Source organism: Quercus lobata, chromosome 10, assembly GCF_001633185.2.
Source record: "Quercus lobata isolate SW786 chromosome 10, ValleyOak3.0 Primary Assembly, whole genome shotgun sequence".
NCBI lineage: Eukaryota > Viridiplantae > Streptophyta > Magnoliopsida > Fagales > Fagaceae > Quercus > Quercus lobata.
The window spans coordinates 44,436,836-44,463,737 of record NC_044913.1 but is presented as its reverse complement, the minus strand read 5'-3'; the positions used below and the strand labels follow the sequence as shown (position 1 = coordinate 44,463,737).

The following is a 26,902-nucleotide window of genomic DNA, read 5'->3' as shown; positions in this document are numbered from 1 at the left end:
ACCATATTTGAGAAATATGATTATTGAAAAATTTGAAGAAGTTATTATTGAAATATAGTTGTTGGAAATGAATAGAGTAAGAATAAAAAAAAAATAAAGAATGAATGGAGAAATAATATTTAAATGAGATGAAGAAAGGATAGAGTCTATTGGAAGGTGTATTTGAAAAAGTAGGTAGGTAAAAGGTAAATATACTGTTCACTATCCAAATAGTACAAAAATTTAAAGAGGTTACTGGAAATGCTCTTACACTGCAAAATTTTGCACAAATATACTGCTAGCTTAGAGCATCTTGGAGAGCAAACATAGAAAAATCATCCTCCAACAAACTCTCTATCTCTAATTTTTTTTAAAAGATTTGCTACAGTAGCTCTCTAGACATGGAGAGCACTGTAGCAACTCCAAAACTTTTTTCTTTATTAAAAAAATACCGGCTGGATTAAGATATTATTTCTTTCTCTCTCTTCCCTATCTCTCTCAATTTTTTTTTTTTTTTTTTTGGTTTCGTCACTCTCTTCAGTCTCTTGCAATTCTCAATAGAGAACAAAGAAGCTCTGTCCCAAAGCCTTGAAAAATAGAAAAGCAAAAGGAAATTAATTTCCACTTTATCCACTACCTAAGAAAAGCCAAAGGAAATTGAGATCAAAATAAAAAAATTAAAGGATTTTTTTATCCCAGGAAGAAATTTGAAGGCAAAGATCTCAACCTTGGAGAAGTTTTAGGAACAAAAATAGATAATTTATTCCTAGATCTACACAAATCATACCATAAAAGGGAGCTAATTTTTGCTTGATCTATTGTCGATCGTCTGGTTAATTTCTGCTTGATCCTTTACTGAAGCTGTGTTTTTCTTTCCTGCATATGTGTTGTTGTCTCCTTTGGTGGTCTTTGTTGTTCTTTTCTTTGTTTGTGTGGTAAAGAAAATATAGGGTAAATAAATAGTTGTATTTCTTTGAGATCTTTTAATAAATGGGTTAATAAAAAAAGGTTAAAGAAAGAATAAAAAAAGAATGAAGAAATAATATTTAAATAGTATAGAGAAATGAATAGAGAGTCTGTTGGAAGATGTATTTAAAAAAGTAAGTAGACAAAATGTAAAAGTAACTGTTCACTCTCCAAACAGTACAAAAAAACAGTACAAAAATTTGAAGAGACTATTGGATATTCTCTTACAGAAAATAATGATGGAAGGATTGGTACCCATTAGAGATTGTGAGCAAAGAAAACGCTGTGTTGTATGGCCTGTGATCATTTTGCTTTGACAAACACCACGATATCATTCCTATTAAAAAAAAAAAAAACACCACGATATCATTTTGTGCTTTCTTTGTAGGCCTACACTAAATATTGTCACATGTCTATATGCTTATGCACGTGTAAACATTGATACATATGTATATTTCATATGGGTAGTAATTATCTAAGTTATCTTAGACTTGATTTTATATGATATATATACATTACTCCATTTCATATTTTAAATGTGGACATCAATAGAAATTGTTTATATTACAAGTGTAGTGATATTTACATTTTAAACACCATTTTACACTTTAAATATGGATATTAATAATAATAATAATAAATTGTGTGCATAGCACATACAATGATATGTGTCTTTAAGACATGAAATGAGGTGATGTATATTGTATACTAACTGTCCACAAAACGAGGGTGAACAAAAATTTTCTTAAAAGAAATGTCATATTAGTGTGAAAGAGCTGAGTAAACAATGCTAGCTAGGTCGATAAGATGTAGAGTCTTAATTCCACTCATGACAATAAAATATTACTAATAAAAATATCGATGTACAATTACCACTTTTATTTTTATTTATTTTTGCTGAATTACAATTACCACTTTTAGAAAAGACAAATTCTCTACCATACCATATGATTTCTGTTTTGGCATAGCCTTTGTTTATGCTGTCATTTATAATCAAGTTCTAGAAATTAGCAAGATGCTCTAGCATCCCCGTTCGAAAGTATGATAGCTTTTGAAAATTTATTTCTTATGATTCTTTTTATCCTATGCTAGTATGCTGCCTGTTTATGGTTAATCAAGGTTGGTGCTTCCTAAATATAATCATAAAAGAACAATTGTTTCTTTTCCTTTATTAATCTGGATGGAACATGTTCCAACAGATATTAGTCACGTTGTAATTTCTGATTTTCCAACATCTTAATAATAATACTTTGTTTTGACTCTCAAAAAAAAATATAATCATAAAAATATGGATTTTATAGGGATACGGACAACGAAGAGTCAAAAGGTATAATAATAATAATAATAATAATAATATAATGATCTATGGAATAAGCGAAAAAGTGGTTCATGTGCAAAAGAATTTCAGGACAATGGTGCTGACTATATCCATAACCCTTTCGTTTCTCATAATATTACGTTCAATATGTGCACATCGCAATCAATCCAAAATCTTTGAAACACTTTTAATTTTTTACAAAGAGTATCGTAAGTTTAATATTATTCCTCTGTGAACATAATAAGAGATTTAATTACCAATTTATGGATATGTAGCCTTTATGGGACTAGAAATATGTGATAGGCCAAAAACGTATTGACCCCTTGTGATTAAATTAATTGATTAATTAGCCAAATTTATTAATTAATGAAATTAACATGCAAAACGATTGGTAGCACAAACAAATTACCAATTAAACTAAGTGCAGCGGAAATTAAATTGACAAGGTGATTTGTTTATAAATGGGGAAAACCAACACGGCAAAAACTCCACTGAGTGATTTTAAGGTCACCACTCCTGAAATTCTACTATTATCACAACAATCGGTTACAAGTAAAGGAATCTCAGTACCTTATACCAACCTACAGTTGAACCCTTATCCCAATATCCAATTGGACTTGTTCTGTAGTGACAATTTCTCCTTTTTATGCACGGCTCCCAAGTACGTGACTAACCAATTGCGCGGATCCCAGTACGCGATTTCAATCACCAATTAGAGAAGGTTGTTAGCTGCAAAGTTCTCCAGTTCATCCACACGATGAAGATCAAGAAGATGTTTGGTCACAAAACCCTACGGTGCACAAACATCACAACTTCTTCAGAAGAGATGAACTAGGGCAAAACTTTTTCTCAGGTCACAATTTGCTTGAACAAACTTTTCTCAAAACTTGTGTAACTTGTGAACTCTTTGACGGCCCTTAAAATAATCATTTTATATGTCTAGGGTTAGGAGAAAAGAAGTCCCAAAAACACATTCACGGATTCCAAAAAAACAGATCAAAAGTTTTGATTCTTTCTTAAACCTTGACAAATAGGAGGTGTCGAGCAGCGGTCGAGCACACAGGCTAAACAACTTCTTAAACCTTGACACATGCTAGCTGTCGAGCTAGCTGTTGAGTTTTAATGAACTTGTACTTCTCAGCTTGTTTCTTGGACAGACTTGATAACTTCAACACTTGATTTTGAAACACAGTTTCTTGAAGTATTAAAAACACCTAGATCTACCCAATTATAAGTAAAGTGCGTTTTGTCAAAGGATTAGCCAATTACATAAAATAGTGACATATGGTCCTAACAAGTGAATCACATATGTCCTAACAATCTCCTCCTTTGGCAATCCGTGACAAAACCACAATAAACAAATGAACATATAAGAGAAGTCATAAATTGCATTATGGGCTTAGCCCAATCCAATCCTACTAGCACACAATCAATTGCACACATCTAAAATGCGTGATAATACTGTTATTTTGCTAATGTGATGCAATGCATGAGATTTTAAACTCATTTAAGCAGAACCCATCCCAAAATTTCAACAAACACTCATTAATTTTGAAAGACCCTAAATTTTTTCAAAATCCCCAAAACCTAGGTTTCAAAACATGAAATGCATGAAGAATGAGAGATTAGAAGCTTACCAAGTGAAGAAACTCTTGAAAAAGCTTGTAGAAACCCTAAGGAGAAGATTGGGAGTGAGATGAGAGTGTTTAAGAGATGAAGAGATAAAACTATCGAGAGAGAGATCGAGAGGAATGAGGTTCGGATCGCACAAGGAAGAATATATAAAATCTTAGTAAAGCTTAACAGATGAAGGTGTCGAGAGGTGTCGAGCAAGTTGTCGAGCCAAGTGTCGAGGATTTAGCCGTCGACAGATACAGGTGTCAAGGTAAAAAAACATCAGACACAAGAGGGCTCGATCGATCCACCAGGTGTCGAGAAGCTATCGAGGGGATAGGAAGTTTCTCGATTGATCCACCAGGTGTCGAGGAGGTGTCGAGATTGCAATAAGAAAAAGCTTGGAAGCTCGACAGATAGCCAAGTGTTGAGAAGGTGTCGAGCTAGCTTTTAAAAACAGTTTTTCGAGAAGAGAAAAACACAGACATGAATGCAATCAAGCATGCAACTCAACCAATGATCCTAACACCATATTAACCTCTCAAAATCATCTCTCAATAGCAATTTTAGGCACATGAATCCCAAAAACACACACATACTAAACAGGTCTAACCAATTTTATATTTAAAAAATAAGTCAAGATAGTTTAGTGAGCATATATTAATACATGTAAAATCTTGTGATGGCCAAATCACATTGTACCTACACATGTATCAAGAGTAGCAAAGAATATTGCGTGTTGTGTGTAAAAAACATCGCAAGATTGCATAAGTGTATACATGTTATGACGATTTGAGATATGAGAAAATCACTTTTACTCACACGCAATCATAACTGTTTGATGGGGACTATTACCTTCGAGGTACATCCTATAACTCCCACATCTCTTAGAATACACACTTGCAATCATATTTAAAAGCATTTTGATCTTTTTGCTTTTTATTTTTTTTTACATATTTTTCTTTTTAAGCAAATCATAAATAGGCATATAAGAGATAGAAAAGAAATACCCAATCATGTTAAGCTTTTGACATTCCAATTTTGCTATGTTGAAGCACACAAATGTCATTGACATTACACTTTTGATATGCTTAAGCATATAGATGTCAAAAAGAGTGATACAAGTGTTAACTACAAGAGATAACTTAATTTTATTCAGCACAAACAAGAGCCACAAAGCTCACTTACTTAGTTGTGCATGGAGATGCTCATCTAAGCTACAAAAGAGACAAAGTTTAGAAAATTTTGTTTCAATGGCCATCCAAGGTACACAAGTACCAATGTACACAAACACACATTGTTTTTATATTTTTCTGATTTTTCAATATATTTTTTTTTTATGAAAAAAAAATAAACAAAACTGAAAACAAACAAAAACATGTTAAACAAAACAAAGTATAAAAACTAGATTGACTCAAAAAAAGAAAAAAAAGAAAAAAGAAAAAAAGCAAAACGCATAAAATACGCAAAAACAAAAAGTCAAAGAGAGAGAAGAAAGTAATAGAATCACTTGGAGCCATTTTCTTTCCACGCCTTGGAAGAACCTTTCCTTTGAGTGAACCCTTGAACCGGCGGTGAGGGGGAAGAATTAAAACCGTTCAAGTTCGAAAGGAACATGAAGGCTTTGAGAAGATCTCAAAGAGGAGCAATAGAGGATTGAAGCTAATTCTGGTTCCCATATGCTATCATACCATTGCTCTGTTGAGTGGCTAGCCACTTATAGCAATTTGGTTGAGTATGACCGGCAACTCCACAATGATGATAGAGATGCTGCTTCTTTTGTTTAGGCTTTTGAGTGTTATCCTTCTTAGCCCTAGGGTTCTTAGTTTCCTTCTTATCTTGCTTAGGGGGTGCTCCTAAGATAGATTTACCCTTGTCTATGTTCTCACTAACTAAATCAGTTTTAACATCATTGTTCTCAACTTCAACATTATTACAAGGAGGAACAAAAATAGTAGTACTAGTTGAAGCAATATTAGAGGAAGAGAAACCATACCCTAAACCTGTTCGATCAGAAGCAGATTTCTGAAGACTGAGCATCTTATCAAGCTTTGCACTTGAAGTCCTCTCCAATTGAGCTTTGACTTGAAACAACTCCGCTTCAAGCTTCTTAGTTTTCTCAGCCAAGAAATTGTTCTCGAATCTTAGTGCTCTAATAGTCTGATTAGCTTCATCAAACTTTGTGTAAAGCTCTTCACAATCAAGTTCCTCATCACTGAGCTTCTTGGTGGTCAGCCTATAAAGTTTCTCATGTTTCTCAAAAAGCTTGTATAATTTCTCATAGGCTGTATGGATATCATCTTGATAATCCATCTTCTCAAACTTGGACTCCACCAATTCCTCTTCTTCATCCATATCTTCAACAATCCCATCAGTAGGATTGATAGTGGCAGTGAAGGCATTCAAGATTTTGTCATCCTTATTGTCGGAACCATCCTCAGGCTCGATGTCACTCAAAGTAGCAGCAAGTGCCTTGCTCTTCCCAATGCTCTTGAGATATGTAGGACACTCCCGTTTCACGTGATCGAAGCCATGACGCCCAATGCACTTAGGTCCTACGGGAACAGTGTACTGACCACCATCCTTAGCATCCTTCTTCCCTTTGTCTTGGCTTTTAAACTAAGAAGAACTGGATTGCCTGCGGTCCTTGTCATAGCCCTTTCCATTGGCATTCTTCATAAACTTCTTGAACTGCCTGGTGATGTAGGACTTCATCTTAGAATCTTCATCATCTGAAGACTCATCTGTCTCACTGCTCTTGGCCTTCAGTGCCATGCTCTTGCCTTTACCTGTCTTGCCAATCCTAGTCAACCCTAGCTCGTAGGTCTGTAGATTACCAACCAACTCAGTCAAAGGAATCTTGTCAATATCCTTTGATTCGTCTATTGCCGTGATCTTGGCATGGAATCTCTCGAGTAGAGATCTGAGCACCTTTCTCACAATTTTGGGTTCAGGAATGGTTTTCCCAAGATTGAACATTGAGTTCACTATGTCTTTAAGCTTGGCATAGAACTCATTGAACGACTCATCCTCCTCCATCTTAATCTCTTCAAAACTTGTAGTAAGCCTCTGTAGCTTCAAATCCTTGACAGCCTTTGTTCCCTCATAGGTCGTTTGGAGAATGGTCCTAGCCTCCTTGGCAGTTTCAGTTGAGGATATCTTCTTAAACACCTCATTGGTGATCGCACTAAATAAAGCATTCAATGACCTGCAGTTGAAGTTTGCCGCCTTAATCTTGGCATCATCCCAATAGGCCGGCGCTTCCTTTGGCTTGGTCTAGCCTATCTCAATAGCTTGCCACACTTTCTCATCTAAAGACTGCAAGAAAGCTCTCATGCATACTTTCTAGTATGCATAGTTAGTTCCATCAAATAAAGGAGGTATGATTAAAGACTATCCTCTATTCATGACAAACAGGGGTCTATGGATCAACACAACAAAGATTAACCCTAATCAGATTGTGCCTGCTTTGATAACACTTGATAGGCCCAAAACGTATTGACCCCTTGTGATTCAATTAATTGATTAATTAGCCAAGTTTATTAATTAATCAAATTAACATGCAAAGTGCGTGGTAGCACAAACAAATCACCAATTAAACTAAGTGCAGCGGAAATTAAATTGACACGGTGATTTGTTTATGAATGGAGAAAACCAACATGGCAAAAACCCCACCGGGTGACTTTAAGGTCACCACTCCCGAAATTCCATTATTATCACAATATGCGGTTACAAGTAAAGGAATCCAGTACCTTATACCAACCTACAGTTGAACCCTTACACCAATACCCAATTGCGGGGATCCTAGTACGCGACTTCAATCACCAACCAGAGAAGGTTGGTGGCTGTAAAGTTTTTCAGTTCATCCACACGATGAAGATCAAGAAAATGCTTAGTCACAAAACCCTACAGTGTACAAACACAATAACTTCTTTAGAAGAGATGAACTAGGGCAAAACTTTGTCTCGGGTCACAATTTGCTTGAACAGACTTTTCTCAAAGCTTATGCAACTTGTGAACTCTTTGACGACCTTTAAAATAATCCTTTTATATGCCTAGAGTTAGGAGAAAAGAAGTCCCAATGACACATTCATGGATTCCAAAAAAACATATCAGAATTTATGATTTTTTCTTAAACCTCGACAGATAGAAGGTGTCGAGCAGTTGTCGAGCACATGAGCTAAACAGCTTCTTAAACCTCAACACATGCTAGCTGTCGAGCTTTAATGAACTTTCACTTCTCAGCTTGTTTCTTGGACGGACTTGATGATTTCAACATTTGATCTTGAAACACAGTTTCTTGAAGTATTAAAAACACCTAGATCTACCTTATAAGTAAAGCGCGTTTTGTCAAAGGATTAGCCAATTACATAAAATAATGACATATGTTCCTAATAAGTGAATCACATATGTCCTAACAATATGGTATATTAAAAAGTACAACCACAAAAAGTACATCTCTCTCTCTTTCTCTCTCTCATACACACACACAAAGAGAATACCCAACCTATTTTATTCACAGTAGTATGTGTGTATTTGTTATAAGTGGGAGACGGGGATTCAAAATCCAGTTCTCCTTATAAGGAACACCATATAATATCAACGGGTTACAAACCTCTTGACATTTATCTAAAGTTGTTAAGATGATGTGATAACAAACCAACCATGATAAGATTGTTTGATTATAAGAATTATATTCTAATTAAATTATATTCAATCATGATTATAGACAGTGATGAGTCAGAAATTTACGATCGTCATTAAGATGATACCGTCATTAACCAAGAGATGATGTCAGGCATTTATTACGCTCATTGATGACAACATGTAACGGATGGAGCAACGGTCACAGAATGAGCTGTGAACTTTAGAGAAAGATTTCGTAACGCACTAGCCGTTGAACATAAATATAGCAATTCATTGCCCATTGATTAGGCACTCAACTATAAAAGAGAAGGTAACAGAAGTTAAAGGTTGTTGATGCTCATTTTTGGCCCAATAGCAGGAAGAAGCCCAATGATATGGGTGGAGAAAAGTTAGTGAATGGCTAGAAAAACCATTAAGCCAGGATGGCAAGAACAATGGTTAAGATGCCCATAAAGTACACAAGTGGGCTTTGAAGAAAGTAGACAGGCCTAAAAGAGCCCGGAGAGAGAGATAGTAAACCCATGGGTGTTATGTGATGTAGCAAAGTAAGAATGGGCCACAACAGGTCCGAAGTAATGAAGTAAGAAAGTAGGGGGTTAATGGGAAGCCTATGAGCCCTAAGGTTGAAGAATAAGGTAATTGGGCCAGGGAAGCCCAAGGGATTTAGTAAAAGCCCATGGGTATGCAAAATTAGAAAATGGGCCGAGGATGCCGAAGGAAAGCAAATGGGCCAAGGATGCTCAAGGGGAAAGAAATGGGACAAAAGAGCCCACAAGCAATGGAATAGGTCAAGAAAAGCCCAAAGTAACATGAGTATAAAATCATTGACCATATTAAGTCACTGGGAGAAGAATAAGTAGCAGACCCAAAGAAACCCATCAGGCACGGGTCAAATAACACCACGACAGGAACAACAAAATGGCATGATAGAAAACAGTAGCAGGATTAAGGAAAGAGCAAAGAACGGGCTCAAGAAGAGAAAGCCCACAATAGGGCAAGGCCCAGCCCTTGAAAAAAGCAAGCTGTAAGGAATGAGAAACCAGAAAGAAGTTCATGATTACAAGTGGTTAGTCCCTTTTATGCAAAACATGCTTGACCAATTATAGCTTTTGATTACAAAAAAATAGTTCTAACTTACCCTTCTAAAAATTATATCTTTCTCGATAGTTACAACAACTAAGAACATGCTTAATTTAATTAAGACATGTGCACAATGCTATCTACTAGTAGTATCAGACAACCCTTTATACTAAGACATCAGCTTGGGAGCCTTGAACATCAGCTTGTGAATTATGACTGAGCAAATGAGGTAGTAAGGACTAAGCTGCTGAGCTACTTGGATTGACTACAACATTCTATTGCTAAGCTAATTGGATTGACTATTGCATTCTACTACTAGATATTGCATTAAATATACTATATCATAGCAACTTAACTTCACCATTTTTTAAGAAAACAAGCCGAAGAGAAGCAATTTTTCGTCAGTGGCAACTAAAAAAAACCTGAGTGGCAGTAAATTTATGAAGAAACCTCTTCACCCACAACAAACAAAGGTGATGCATGACTTCAAGCTTTGATTCATGGTTCAAACCCATGAGATTTTAGGGGGGCAAATTTTGGGAATTTGTGGTTTGGAGGGCCAAAATAGTGTGTTCCAACAGTTCTAGAAAGTGGCTATGCATGCGGCTTGGCACATCCATGGCTTTTTGAGATTCCAAAAGAGCCAATGCATAGCAATATTCCAACTTGTCTGTGCATGTTGAACGTGTCTAGGGAATTTGATATGAGTATATACATTATGAGAGATTTCAATTTCATTATAGACATACATCCCATCTTGTAAAGAAAGAGAGTGCCTTTGCCTTAGAGCCCTTGAGTGTTGTGAGATTAAGTAGAAGGTTAGGAAATCATAGAAGCCATTACAAAATCCATATCCATTTGGTGGATTTCCGTTGGCTGCTCAACGGTGGTAACTTAGGCAAGCTAGTTAAAGAAAGGAATTCAGGAATTCGGTTGCTAGCAGGAGCTTGGGGGGCTCAAGTATATAGGTGGATATGGGCTTGGAGGGTTCATAGTCTTACTTGTACTGCAACTATTCATCTAGTGGAGATTTTTCGACAGTGTGATCGGGGAATGGGTTTTTGTGCCTGGTTGCTTGAGTTTTCCTCTTCATAAACACTTTCATGTGTTTAACTTTGGTTTGATTTATTTCCAAATTTTCTTATTGCTATTTGCATGCTTTAGTTCATTCTTGAATATGCTTGCAATATGGCATTTGTCTAAAAATATGTATATTGGACTAAGTTGTAATTTTAGTTTAAAAATGTTTAAGCTATATAAATTGATTATGGGGGTTCTAAATATATGTCAAGGTTTAATTAGCATTTCTCAACATTTCACTGAAAAGGTAAATATATCTGAAATTTATATTAATGCAAAAGAAAAATGAGTTTGTAATTTCGTTTATTTTTTAATTAAATTTCACTACATAATATAAATGAAGTAGGCTTATATTTGTCAATAAAACCCTGAGAGCATTGGTTTAGAAAATATGTTTAGAAACCTTTTGTGGAAAAAGGAAAAAATGAATTTTTTATTACAGCTTTTTATATTTCCCATAAAAATGGTATCAAAACATTTCTTTAATGATTTATTAACAATTGCTCTATGGGCACGCTTTAACATTACATAGTTTTTAATTAAATTATTAAACCAATAATTACAAATGTTAGTTTTTCATTAGAAAAATAATAATGTTATATTATTAAAGAATATGTGAGAGAGAGAGAGAGAGAGAGAGAGAGAGAGAGAGAGAGAGAGAGAGAGAGAGAGAGGAATAACAACTACATACCTTTTAGCATACCTTAGGGATATATATACTTCTAAAAATGCATAATTTTGCAATAAGTTCAGTCAATAAATAAGAGATCTTGTAACTCAATTAGCACTTTTTAGTATATATAACGAAGACATTAAGATTAAAATCGCCTCTCCTTAAACTATCAAATTATCCATGTGTAGCAGGGGAAAATTAATGTTCTTGAATAAAATATGGGGAGGCCAAACCAAAACTCAACGTTGGGCTTTGAGATGATGCCCAAAGGCTTTCAATGTAGTGATAAGCCTATCCAAGTAAGAATAAAGGCTGAACCTTAGCAAGAACAACATTAAGGCCCAGGAAAACACTTCATGAGAGTTAATTAATAAATGAGTAGCTCTATTACAATAATGCAAGAAAATAAAATTCTCCAGCGGTAAGATAAAATTAAATTGATGATCCAATAGTCAATTATTGAATAAGTTTAAGAAAGTGTTCACTTCAGAAAATCCTTATGTATCTCAGTCGAAATGGTCCAAGGTACTTTCCACTACTACTATGTCAATATGAGGAAAAAAAAAACTCTATTGTTACAAACACATTATTTTTTCAATGGAAAAACAAAAAAGTATAGACCAAAGGTTCCATGGTGAGAAAAAAGGGGTTATTGGGCATGATATGAAGGAAGAGAGAGATTCTAGCTCAGTGTAGTTGAACCAAGATTCTTCTGGAATATATATGTGGGGTAGTAAGGGCTATTTTTAAGTGAATGGGTGAGTAAGTTTGTACTGAAATGGAGGAGAATAATGATAATGCTCAATTATATTAAGTCTTTAGTGAGGAAGAAGGTTGCTTATAACTGAGTAGGGAACATTTATGGAGTTAGGATTTGTAGTAAAGGGAAAGGAATGTTTGAGGTCGGGTGAGTATTGCCTTTTATGGACTGAGAGAGATCATTTATAAGCTGGGGAAACTAATCGAAAAGCTAAAAGATGGCTTCTCTTTATGAACTATAGGTCAAAGTAACAAGAATGGCAGAAGTTTCTGGAGGGTTAGTCTGTGTTGGTAAAGCTGATGGGATTTCCCTTTTATAGTAAAGCTTTGGGGTGTGATTAGCAAGACTCCAAATTCGTAGGGCTGATCAACAAGAAAAGTGTCAGATTGCTCATCCGAGGATTCGGCTAAAAGTGGTGGATTTTCTTTTTGGTTGTCTTGCTTCTTTGTGTAACATCATATGAAGGTGAATATTTCGTTAATCTTGCATTAAATGCTAAGATTCTTGGGATTGGCTTTAACCAATATTATTAAGGCAGATATTAGGATAGAATCTTGGTGCTACAACTGAGATTTGGACTCCAGAGAGTAGGATTCAACACCCCAAGCCAGATGTCAAATTTTAGGCCTACTTCAAAGGGTTCCAATGGAGATCCCTTCATGCCCTCTAAACCACGATTTCCCAAATTTTCCCCTTTAGGATTCATGGGCTTGGTGCATGAACCAATTCTTAAACATTTTTGGCATTTATAAAGCTGATTTGTTGAGATTTGAGTAATTTCGTTATGGCTTCCTTCTGCTGGAACTAGAGCTTTGAGGAAGATGATGGAGTTCCATTACCCATCAAACCTTAGTTACCAGCCTGACCTCTAGGCACTATCCATGTCAGGGGAGGCAGTGGTAGAGAGTTGATGGAACATCCCTTAGTTTAGTCCTAGAGATTCGATTGTTTCTTGAGGAATTCTCCAGGTGAACCTTGGTCATGGATGGACAACAGTGAAGCTATCTAGCTGGTTTAGTCCTTTGCCTTGGTTTGACTTAGCTGAAACTTCAGATTGGGCTTGTCTACATAGGCTGGACTCTTCGGATGGGCTCTTTTTGTGCCCCTCTTCACTTGGGCTTGTTCTCCTTTTATCACATCTTGGGCCCTATAAAATGGACAACAATGACACACATTGCCATGGGTCTTTGACCTTCATGGACTTTTATGGTTAGTAGATATTCAATGTATTTTGGGCTTTGATAAATAATTGTAATGGGTCCTTGAATAATGATTTGTAAGATTTAAAATAATAGCATAAGCTTAGTTATTTCCAAAAGCCTTGTAAATAATATTTACTGTTTTTAAATAATGAATCCCATGATTTTTTGAGAATAACATAGGTAATGTTTACGGTTCTGAACAAGACCTAATAATCATGTCGTGATTTTAATAATGAGCTTGTAAGATGAATGACTACCATAGCATTTTTGTTTGTTTTTAGACCCCTTAAAACACAACCAAATTAACCTAGTTATTTAGCCAAGTGATTACTTAGTCAAATTATCAGATCTAGGTAAACACAAATATATCATATCAATGTAAAGTGCGGAAAATAAAGAACACAAAGATATGATGACCCAGGAAACCAAACCGGTGTAACCAAGTGAGGAAAATACCTAGCAAAGATATGATGACCCAGGAAACCAAAACCGGTAAAAACCAAGTGAGGATTTAACCTAGCTATCCTCATGGTAAACCTAAATCCACTATGAAAGAATTGAAGTTTACGCAATAGCGACTTAGACCACCAACATCCTATTGCTACCTCGAGTAGGAAACTTACTACCACGACCACGTGATAGCTCCGAGTCCACAGACTACTTCTTTCTTGGATTCCCAACAAGTACAAGCACCCCTGCTTGCATTTCTTTAAGCTTCTTGAATGCAGCAACTGAATGATCACCAAGTTTTGACATAATCTTGAATCTTGGAAATCCTAAGTATGTGTGAAGGTAAACACCTCTAGATCTCATAAAAGATTCACACACACAACATAAGGAGCAACCTCAAAAACGTGGCTAGGGTTTCCCTTATATACCTAGGGCAAAACATAAAACCCTACACGTCATATGGGCATAGGGCTGAGTAGGAAATTCTGCAGAAAAAACAATTTGCACGACTTTCTATCGATCGAGTCTAATTCTCAATCGATTGAGCCAGACAGAATTTCACACTTAAATCTGCAGTAACTCAATTCCAACTTTACATAAAAGGCCTATTCTTTGAGCCAGTCTAAAACAAGACTAAACCTGTTTTGATCATGGTTTGCCAACATACAAAATGAAGTTCTAATACATTAGTTCCTAATTACTTAGAACTTAACAAACTCCCCTTTTGGCAATCCGTGACAAAACACAAACACAATGCTCAAAGTTACAAGGAAAACAACCCTTTACAAACAATAAAGCCCATTACAAAAAATCCAACCAAACTACTATCCATCAGTTGCAAGTGTAGACAGCAGCACGACTGAATCAACCTGTATATTTCTTGAAACACTCAACAGACGTATAAACGCATGTGTGGAAAATACAAGTAAACAAAAATTAAATTCTTGATTTCACATAACACAAACTAAAGACATATATCATGAATAACTCATAAATATAAATCAATAAGCAATGTGAAACAAGAAACATATACAAAATAATGTAACTTCCCCTATCATGAATAACCCAAACAAAAATACATCAAGAGCCAAAAAAAAATTACACAATGAAGCACCTAGATACAATCTATAGCTCCAACATACAAAAAAAAAAAACTCCCCCTAAAAACAAAAACCCTCTACAAATGTCCAAAAGTACTCCCCCTTTTTGTGACGGAATGCCAAAAGGCAATCAAAATCCATCATCAAAAGGAGGTGGCAGAGGTGATCATCTAAAATGCTCCAGATCTGCTCGCAAAGCATGGATCTCATCAAGAAAATCCACCAAAAGCTGACCATGAGCCGCCCAACGATCATGACAGTCTCCAACGTATGACGAATGTCAAAATCATCCGAAGTAGATGGTAAAGGAACAGCAGCAGCAGGATCAACAAACGCCTCAGCTGAAGTATCACCTGTAGAAGTGGGAGGAGGGGGTACGACACTAGAAGGCTCATCCCTAGGATGTTTAGAGCTAGCTCTCATATGGGCAGCCCTCTGCCGAAGAAAGGAGGCACCTATAGGAGCAACTATGTGTACAGGCTCAGAAGCGGGAAAGTCATCTAAACCTAAAAACAACAAAATCCGATGAATGAAAACTGGATGGAAAAGAGCATGAGCGGTAGAAGAACTCCTATAAACTTCATTCACAGAACGAAGAAACAGATGAGGAAAACTGATAGGAGAATCAGTAACAAGAGCATACAAAAATGCACAACGCTCCAAAGGAATGGTGTGCAAATAAGAGATAGGCCACAAAGAATGACAGGCTATCCTAAAGAAAATATAGTGAATCTCAGTGAGCTCAGTAGTAGTGATCCAAGGATCAAAACCCCACTTGATAGAAGACCTAGTGATGTATGTCATAATGTCATCAAGGGGTGGAGACTCTGAATAAGGATAGACAGGGTGCTGGACCAACAGTACCCAAAGAGCATCAGCCACTACCGTAGGAGTAATGGTGTATACTTCACCTCGTATCCAACACTTAACTTGAGTGTTGGAATCATAGACGTGGATAGTGAGGTTCGAGTAGAACTCTCTAATTAGGGCAGCTGGGGGTGGATGATCAATATCCAACAGTGGCAACCAGCCCCTACGCTCAAAATTAGCCCTAATGGCTAGGTCAAGCTCATCTAACAAAACCTTTCACTCAGCCCAAATTTTTCTCTTAATGTTCAGCATCTCATACAACTCTCGATTTTTCACACTCAGAAACTTATCACTCTCCAAAGAAGGCTCAAAAGAAGTGGAGGCTTTCCTATTGGCTCTAGTCTTCCTAGTCATGGTGCTAGGGTAAGGACAAAGACACAAGAAAAAGAACCAAAAAGAAACAAAAAGAAAAACCAAGGGCAGACTATAAGTTAGCACCAAAAAAATATAGAAATAACAATCTATATGATGCATGAACAGTATAATGTCATGATGCATGCTCTAATGTAGTGAGAATAAGTTCAATTTGAGTTTAGAATCACAAAATTGGCTTGAGCATAGAGTTTATAACAAAAACCCCAAAATTTGAAAAACCACTTGATCAATTTGTAATAAATTGACCAATTGATCATTACACAAGGTAGAAAACAATTTAGAATGATCAACTCGATCAACCCAACAAGCCAATTTCATCAATTAAGCTCAATTTGAACAAAATCCCCAATTCGAGTATATTCAAGCCCTAAAATTTTCAATTTCTCACAAATCACCAAATAGATCAAATTAAACCATCAAGAACAGTTATATAGCATCTTAGAACAAAAACCATTTATCAATTTGAAGAAAACAAACTTGAATCATCAAAAACCCCCAAAAATTTATAGGTTCGAAATTTCCCCAAAAAAAAATGCATGAAACTTGAAAATAAATGCAAAAGGAAGGTTAAAGAGTCTTACTGGACAAGGGGAGAAAAACCTTGCAAAAGAATTGAAGGAAAACGACAAAAAATTGATTTGAGCCTTGACCGATCGAATAGAGAGAGAGAGAGTGTTTGAAAACTTTTTGAAAAGTAAGTTGAACACGTGAGAATCAAGTTTTTAAAAAACTCTCTATACGTTTTTCGATTGATAGAAAATTAGGTTCAATCGATCGAAATTGCTTCGATCGATCTAGTATCAATCGAGCATTGATCGAAACAAATAGAGGCTGACCAAAAATTTTAATTGCAATTTCGATTGATCGAAAAATAGGTTCGATCGATCGAAATTTTGGAAAAAAACAAATTTTTGAAAAATAAAGCAATTTTGTGTAGAAACTCCTCAAAGTATTGAATTTTATGAATAAAATGCATGAGTATGAGATGAAATATTTTTCAAAAACACAAGTTTTGAACTTGGTTGGTCAAACCAAAGACACACACAATAACATGTACAAAGTTTAGCAAAGAGTAACTTGTGTAGTGTGTGCAACTAGTAAATGCTTGAGATACATGTAAGGTGATATATGAATAGAAATCAAACACAAAGTCTACAAAATTCATCACATAGAATTTGAAAGAGACTATCACCTAAAAAGTTACATCATATAACTCCCACATCTCCTAGATCATAAGCTTGCAATCATGTAAGTTTCTTGATTTGCCTCATATTGTACACACCAATTTTATTTGATTGATTTAACTTTAAGTCTAATAATGTACACACCAATTTTAAGTATTTAAACCGAGGCTACACCTTATGTTCTTTTTGTGCATGTGCTTCTTCGAAAGGCGAAGGTACCAAAAGGGCAAGTGAAAGTGGTCTTTCCCTGATCTTCTAAGGCAATCTTTATCTGGTAATAGCCTGAATAGCCATCTAGGAAGCAATAGAACATATGGCCAGCTGCCCTTTCTAATATTTGGTCAATGAAAGGTAAGGGGATGTGGGCTTTCCTAGTTACAACATTAAGCTTCCTATAGTCTACACACATTCTCCAACCTGTAACTAATTGGGTTGGGATCATCTCATTGTTTTCATTCTTGACCACAGTCATTCTAGACTTCTTAGGAACCACCAGCGTTGGGATTACCCACTTACTATCAGAAATAGGGTATATGATACCTGCATCCAACAATTTCATTACCTCATTTTTAACAACATCTTTCATTGTTGGGTTAAGCCGACGTTGTGGTTCTCTAGAAGTCTTACAATCATCCTCTAGGTAAATTTTATGTGTGCAAATCAATGAGCTAATGCCCTTGATATCAGCTATGGTCCATCCTAGGGCAGATTTGTGGTCTCTTAAAACATTCAACAACTTACCTTCCTGTTCCTCATTTAATGTAGAAGAAATAACTACAGGAAAAGTTTCACCTGGACCTAAATATGCATACTTAAGACCATTGGGCAGTGGCTTAAGTTCTAGCTATGGTGCCTCTTCACTTGAAGGCACAGGCTTTTTGTCACTCTTTGGTAGCTCCTCAAAGCGAGGTCTCCATCCTTCATTAATTGCCATCACCAGTTGTCCTTCTGAAACCTGTGAGGAATCCAACAAAGAACAAATTTCAGATAAATTAATATCACTTTTTAAGTCATAAGAATCAACATAATTATTAAGAAGAGCTTCAAAAGGATCAGAAAAACAATTTTTATTAAACTCTTCTTGAACCACTGCTTCAATGAGGTTCAAATAAGCATAGTCATCATCCTCATGTGGTTGTTTAGCCACATGAAATATGTTTAGCTCCAAAGTCATGGAACCAAAAGTGAGTTGCATCCTTCCATTCCTGCAATTAATTAAAGCATTAGCTGTGGCAAGGAAAGGTCTACCCAAAATAATAGGGGTATGAGTACTAGGATGTAAAACAGGTTGGTAATCTAGAACAATAAAATCAACTGGATAATAAAAGTGCTCAATTTTTACCAACACATCCTCAACCATCCCCCTCGGCTCCCTTATAGAGCGGTCAGCCAACTGTAAAGTTACTGAAGTAGGTCTTAACTCACCAAGTCCAAGTTTTTGATATACACTAAATGGGATCAAATTAACACTTGCCCCAAGATCTAGCAATGCATGCTCCATGATGTAATCTCCAATAGTACAAGAGATCGTAGGCCAACTTGGATCCTTATACTTTGGTGGGGTCTTATGTTGAATAATTGCACTTACCTGTTCTGTTAGGAATGCGGTCTTCTTCACATGATGCTTTCTCTTGATGGTGCATAAGTCCTTAATTACCTTGGCATATGTAGGCACTTGCCTGATAACATGCAATAATGGCAAATTTATCTTGACTTGATGCAAATGCTCTAATATATCAGATGCGGTGTCCAATTTCCTAGGTAATTTTAAGGATTGTGGAAATGGTGGAGGGATTGGGCACTGTTCAATGTCATCAAGCCCAAGTGACTCAGTTTCATCCTTCTCTTCTCCAACTGGGGTCTCCTTAGATTTCTTAGTTATTAAAGGAGCACTTTTATCAGTCTCTTTACCACTCCTCAAAGTGGTCACAGCTTTTACTTCCTCATGTTTATCCTTAGAGCCAATTTTTAGATTTTGATTGATGGGATTGGGTTGAGTTTTGGAAGGAAGCTTCCCTCTCTCTATCCCACTCAATGAATTTGTAAGCCTAGTTATATGACTCTTGGTCTCTCTTACCTCTTCATCTAGCCTAGTGAGCAAGGATTCAAACTTTTGATTTTGCTCACTTTGCCTTTGAATGAAAGTACTAAGTGCATCCTCCAAGGAAATTCTAGATGATGATGATGATGATGATGCATGTGGTGAATTAAAATTCCTTGGAGCAGGTGGATTCAACACATTGTCACTCTTATAACTCAAATACGGATGGTTTCGCATATTTGGGTTATAATTGTTAGAATATGAAGAATTATTTGGCCAATATGAATTAAATGCATGTACTTGTTCTTCTGGCACATTTAAGAATGATGAAAGTGATGCACATTCATTTGTAGCAGGGTTTATCTCATGACAGATTTTACACACCTCCATTGGGTCCTCTCTAAAGGTAGCACTAACACTCTTACTTCCTTTCATTTTGAGTGCCTCAATTTCTTTAGTTAACATGCTGATTTTTGCACTCATGTTATCATCTTCCCTCAACTTGAAAACACTTCCACTAGAAGTGGTAGTGTTAGTTCTAGTCCTATCAGTGGAGTCCATAGGGCTAGGTCCAGTCCATGTGTTAGAGTTTTCAGCTATCTCATCAAGATAATCCATTGCATCTTCGGGTTCTTTTTGTAAAAAGTCCCCTCCACATGAGAGTTGAACAAACTGTCGGTCCCTAGGTGTAAGTCCTTCATAAAAATAGCTAACCAACCTCCAATCTTTATACCCATGAGTTGGGCAGAAATTGAAAAGATCTTTGTACCTTTCCCAAGCTTGGTATAAGATCTCATTTTCTCCTTGGACAAAACTAGCTATCCTTCTTTTTACTTGCTGGACTTTGTGGGGAGGAAAGTGTTTCTTAAAAAACTCTTTGGCCATCTCCCCCCAACTACCTATAGACCTAGGTTTCTAGGTGTAAAGCCAACTTCTTGCCTTATCCTTAAGAGAAAAAGGAAAGAAACGTAACTTAGCAATCTCAATAACATTTTGTGCATAGAAACTACTAATTACTTCTTCAAAAGCTCTAACATGGACATAAGGATTTTCATTTTCTTGGCCCCTACAATCAGGAAGTATTGCTAATAAACCTTGTTTCAATTCTACATGTGGTGCATTAGGTGGAAACATGATGCATGAAGGAACAGAATTTTGTGTGGGATGCAACAATTCATACATAGTTCATCTATTCTCCTCATGATTATTATGTATTTCATCACCCATGATTGATGAAAAAGGTGAAGGCAAAGGTGTGTCAAAAAGATTACCAACATAAGTTTCAAAACTTTCTAATCTGCCTCTCTTGTTTCTAACCCAAATGCTCATGCAACAATGAATGCCAATCAAATAAAATAAATTAAAAACAAACAGAAAAATAAATAAATAAATAAATAATAAGGGGAAAAAAATGGAACGAAGTTACCAATAGAAGAATTTCCACCGGCTGTGCTTTGCTCCCAAAAATTGCCTCTGAACACGCAGCAGCACCCCGGCAACAGTGCCAAAATTGCTTGCTCACTCCCAAGTGCAGGAGATCGTAGCAATATAATTCTCGGAGTACCAAGGTCGAACCACAAGGAGCAGGGTAAATTCAAATACAATATAATTAAATAACAATTTGGATGAAGAAGAAAAATACTTTTGCTTGGTGATTGTTAACAAGAATAATAATAAAAACTGATTTAAATCAATAATGTAAATACTAGGGCATCGGGGTGTTTCCCTATATCAATATGAAATTCTTTGTGATCTAAGAAAATATCTATTTCATAATGGATTGTTCTTATACAATTAAACACTTATGATTCAGTTGAACTGAGACAATTCAAGAATGCATGATAACCTCGATTGATAATGCAGTTAGAAAAGTTTTCAAAAAAACCCATTCACTTTAAAACCTGATTTCTATTTGAAACTATTAGAAATTCATCTAAACAATAAGAAAAACATGATTGAACTTATTGAAAGCATGGAAGAACTAATACATCAAAAGAAATCTAATTGAACAATCAAATATGTCGTTGATAAAATCCTAGAAAGAATCACATTAAATATTCATACCGTATAGAAGAAACATAACCCCTAGCCCTAGCAAAGAGTTTAGGCTGCCATTAGAGAAAGAAAAATACAAGGTTTGCTCTACCAAAATTCGTTCTTACAGCCTCCCTCCTAAACCCTAATGTCTAAGTGTCCAAAGAAAATAAAACATTTACTATTTTAATTTCCGTCCAGGTTTACAGCAGTAACTTGTGAGTTAATTTCGGCCTACAAAACTTGAGAATTTCGAAAAACTTAAAACTGGAATGTTGTAGATATTTAAGTCATGGTTCCAACCCATCTAGCCTTGTGTCAATTGGATTTTTGAGGAGATAGATACATCCAAAATACTGATCAGTGCTCAAATCAAATTTTTCCTTTTCAGATTCTGCTTCTTTGATTTCTTTCCTTATTTGAAGCTTCCAATCACGGTAGACGATCCAAGCACTCCAGCTGCACCTCCTTAGACATTTAAGCATGGTCCTTTAGCTCCACTTTAATTCTAGTTTGGCCTCCATTCTCTCACAAATTCCTGTAAACTCATTTTTCTCACATGATTTCCTGAAAGTAGAAAATTACACACAATGAATAGTATCTTATTCAAGAAATTATGTAAAGATAAATAATAGGGACTAATGAAAATCATGGCTTAATTGGCTTAATTATACAAATTAAGCATAGTAATAAGGAGATAACGCCCATATAAATATATAACAAGTATACATTTTAAGGTGTTATCAGTGCTACACTTTCTCGAGCACAAAATCTTACGATATGCATTAAGGTGTTCATGATTGGCTAGTGAATAGTGGTGAGATGGTTATTTATGCCTTTCTCAAAAGGTTTAAGTCCGATAGTCAAAGACATGTGACTTCAAAATCAAGACAAAGTGATCAAAGAATATAAACATCTTCCCACACAACATGCACTTCAAAGCTCCTACTAGTAAAGTGCAGTAAATAAGCTCATCCAAGCTAAACAAGGTACAAAGACAAGTTATGTGAAAATAAATTGACCAACCTTATTTTCAAAAACCAAGAAGATAATACAAAAACATAATTTGCTTCCTTTTTCCCTCTTTTTTTATTTTTTATTTTTATAAAAAGAAAACAAAAACAACCTAGAATGAAATGCATGAATATTATGCAATGCAAATCCTAGAAACAAAGAAAACAAAAACCAAAGAACAATGGTCACAAATAGTAGAGCAATGAAGCACAAGGACCAAGAAAGCCAAGGATGATTAGGGACATAGAATCACACCAATTACTTGACGAAGTATCTCAAACTTACTTCTATCAAGAGGTTTGGTGAAGATGTCAGCGTTCTAACGTTCAGTGGGGATATACTCAAGAAACACAATCATTCTTTCAACAAGATCCCTAATGAAGTGATATCTAATCTCTATGTGCTTAGTCTTAAAGTGTTGAACAAGGTTCTTAGAGATATCAATAGCACTGGAATTATCACAAAAAACAACCATGGTATCATGTGATATCCCATAATCATTCAAAAGCTTTTTCATCCAAAGAAGCCATGAGCAACAACTTCCAGCAACAATATATTCTACCTTTGCAATAGACAAAGAAATAGAATTTTACTTTTTACTCATCCAAGCAACAAGATTGGCTCCTACATAAAAACATCCACTAGTGGTGTTTTTTCTATCATCAGCATTATCAGCCCAATCAGAATCAGAAAAACTAGCAAGAGACAGATTAAACTCTTTGCTATAAAATAATCCATAATCACAAGTTCCACCAACATATTTTATGATTCTTTTAACAAGATTTAAATGTAAAACCTTATGATTAGATTGAAATCTAGAACAAACACCAACACCAAAGGCAATATCAGGTCGACTAGTAGTCAAATACAAAAGACATCCAATCATGCTTCTACATAATGTAACATCAACAAATTCACCTGATGGATCATTTGCTAATTTCGCATTTGCAGCCATTAGTGTTCTAGCATGAGCAACCTTATCGAGTCCAAATCTCTTGACTAGATTTCTTGTATACTTTGCTTGGTTAATGTAGATACTTAAGTCCGTTTGCTTCACCTGCAATCCCAAGAAATAAGTTAGTTCACCAACTATACTCGTTTCAAACATTGCCTTCATTTCATCTGCAAAAGAGTGAGAAAGAGAATCATTAGTAGCACTCTTGACATCCATTTGATACAACTTGAAATTCAGATGGCTTACGATGGCCAGAAGTATTCTAATGGATTCTAGTCTTTCTACTGATGCAAAGATCTCATCAAAATCAATCCCTTCCACTTGTGTGTACCCTTAAGCAACAAATCTTGATTTGTTTCTAATAACTGTACCATGTTCATCTGACATGTTCTTAAAAATCCACTTAGTTCCAATCACATTTACTCCCTTAGGTCTACGAACTAATTCTCACACATCATTCCAAACAAATTGGTGAAGTTCTTCATGTGTGGAATTAACCCAATCAGCATCTTGAAGTGCTTCATCCACCTTTTTCGGTTCAAATTGGGATTGATAGCATGAGTGAGTAATCACATTCAAGGCTTTTGATCTCAATCTCATCTTATCATTAAGACTACCCAATATATTTGTGGCAGGGTGATTTAACTTAACTCTAGAAGATGGACCTTTGACCAGAGATGTGGAGGTATCTTTCTGTTCCAATGGAGGAATAAGCTCACTTTGTTCTTGTTGAGTTTCATGAACCGGTGCGGATGGTTCTGAACTTGATGGTACTGAAACTGTATCATTCAACAACAACAGCTCTTCCTCGCTATGCTTCCCCACATAATCAGCAGGAAGTGAATCATCAACTTCCATATTCCTCTCTTGAACTGGAGAATTGTTTTCTGAGAGACTTTCAGAATTTAATTCATCATTGATCACAACATTTGAAGATTCCATGACTGTTTTGGTTCTTAGATTGTACACTCCATATGCTCGACTAGTGGAAGAGTATCCTAGAAAGTATCCCTTGTCATTCTTTGCATCAAACTTTTCTAGGTTCTCTCTATCTCATAGAATGTAACAGTCATTGCCAAATATCCTGAAATATTTGACCTGAGGCTTCTTTCCTCTCCAAAGTTCATAGGGAGTTTGCTTGGAATAAAGTCTGAAATACATTCGGTTGAGTGTATGACAAGCAGTGTTAATTGCCTCTCCCCAGAAGGATTTGGGCATCTTTTTATTGTGTATAATGACACGTGCCATCTCCTGAACAACCCTATTCTTTCGTTCCACTATTTCATTCTATTATGGTGTCTTAGGTGAAGAGAACTCTTGATGCATGCCTTGATCATTGCAGAAGGTAGCCAACTTCGTATTTTCAAATTCTCTTCAATGATCACTTCTGATTCTGGCTATCACAATACCTTTCTTAACTTGCAATTTCTTGCACAAATGGATCATCTTCTCAGGAGCCTCGGCTTTATCTCTCAAAAGCACAACCCATGTATATCTAGTAAAATCATCTACAACAACTAGAATATACTTCTTTCCACCCAAACTTTGAACTCTAGCATGACCCATAAGAACAATGTGCAACAACTCAAGAGGTCTGGAAGTTTGAACCTCAATTACAGACGGATGCTTGAACTTCACTTGTTTACCTATCTGACATGGTCCACATATGCACTTTTCTATCTACTCAAACTTTGGCAAACCAATAACTGCATCACACTTGAAAATCTTCTCTAGTTGCTTCTGACTTGCGTGTCCAAACCGTTGATGCCATAAGTCAACTTGATTGATCTTTGTACTAAAACACTTGTTGGTTATACTTGGTATTATATCATAACAGTTGTCAACTGTCCTTACACCAACACACATACAATCACCTCCTCCATCAAGTATCTCACACTCATACTTAGTGAAGAGAACATGCAGACCATTATCACAAATCTGACTGATGCTGAGTAAATTAGCCTTCAACCCATCTACACACCAAACATCTTCAAAAATTGGCAACCCTGGAATGTCCACAGTTCCAATGCCTCTGATCACAGATTTGCTTCCATCTCCAAACGTGACAGTCCCAATCTTTCCTTCAAAGAGTGTCTTGAACAAAGCTTTATTTCCTGTCATGTGCCTGGAACAACCACTATCCAAATACCAAAGACAAGAATCACATGCCTTTAAGGCGATTAAAGCAGTATAACACACATAATTATCATCACATGTAATTATACCAAGATGCTCAAGGAAAGATTTATCAAAACCAACAAGTGACAGAAACAACAAGTAGACAAGATGGCATATAAGCAAAAAGATCTTCCAAGTAACCATGAGAACAGGGGTCAAGGATTAGCTCTTAGATCAAAAGATCTACAACAAGAGAGTAACCTGCTCTGATACCGCTTGTTTGTTTTTAGACCCCTTAAAACACAACCAGATTAACCTAGTTATTTAGTCAAGTGATTACTTAGTCAAATTATCATATCTAAATTAACACAAATATATCATATCTAAATTAACACAAATATATCATATCTAAGTTAACACAAATATATCATATCAATGTAAAATGCGAAAAATAAAGAACACAAAGATATGATGACCCAGAAAACCAAACCGGTAAAAACCTGGGGAGGATTTAACCTAGCTATCCTCAAGGTAAACCTGAATCCACTATGAAAGAATTGAAATTTACACAATAGCGACTTGGACCACTAATATCCTATTGCTACCTCGAGTAGGAAACTTACTACCACGACCACGTGACAACTCTGAATTCACGGACTACTTCTTTCTTGGATTCCTAGCAAGTACAAGCACCTTCGCTTGTATTTCTTTAACCTTCTTGAATGCAGCAACTGAATGATCACCAAGTTCTTGACATAATCTTGAATCTTGGAAATCCTAAGTATGTGTGAAGGCAAACACCTCTAGATCTCACAAAAGATTCATACACATAGCATAAGAAGCAACCTTAAAAACACGGCTAGGGTTTCCCTTTTATACCTAGGGCAAAATATAAAACGCTACACGTCATATGGGCTTAGGGCTGAGTTAGAAATTCTGAAAACAATCTGCATGACTTTCTATTGATCGAGTCTAATTCTCGATCGATCGAGCCAGACAGAATTGCACAATCAAATCTACAGTAACTCAATTCCAACTTTTCATAAAAGGCCTATTCTTTGAGCCAGTCTAAAACAAGACTAAACCTGTTTTGATCATGGTTTGCCAACATACAAAATGAAGTTCTAATACATTAGTTCCTAATTACTTAGAACTTAACAATTATGAAAGTAAAATGAGTAGTGACCATAGAATTTCATGTGTTTAAGGAAGATAATTATAATTTCCCACGAGTTTTGTAAATAAATAAGTAGTCATGGGTTCACATGAAGATGTAACAAGCTCTAAAATGATTGCAATTATGGGTTTAGGTAATTTCATCATTAACATGTGGTATTTTCCAAGTATCAACAATCTTGGGTTTTATACTAAATAGTGTCAATATAAATTGGGCTTTTAACATTGTCAATGAGAATTGGGTTTTTTCAATATTGCCAATGAAA

General features: G+C 35.8%; 1 protein-coding gene across 1 annotated transcript; it reads right to left on the bottom strand.

The window, feature by feature from the left end:
* Positions 1–18,142: 18,142 nt before the first annotated feature.
* LOC115964809 lies at positions 18,143–19,957 on the bottom strand. Its single transcript, XM_031084057.1, has one exon. It carries the CDS (start codon positions 19,955–19,957, stop codon positions 18,143–18,145), a length of 1,815 nt encoding a protein of 604 aa, XP_030939917.1.
* Between the last annotated feature and the right edge of the window lie 6,945 nt (positions 19,958–26,902).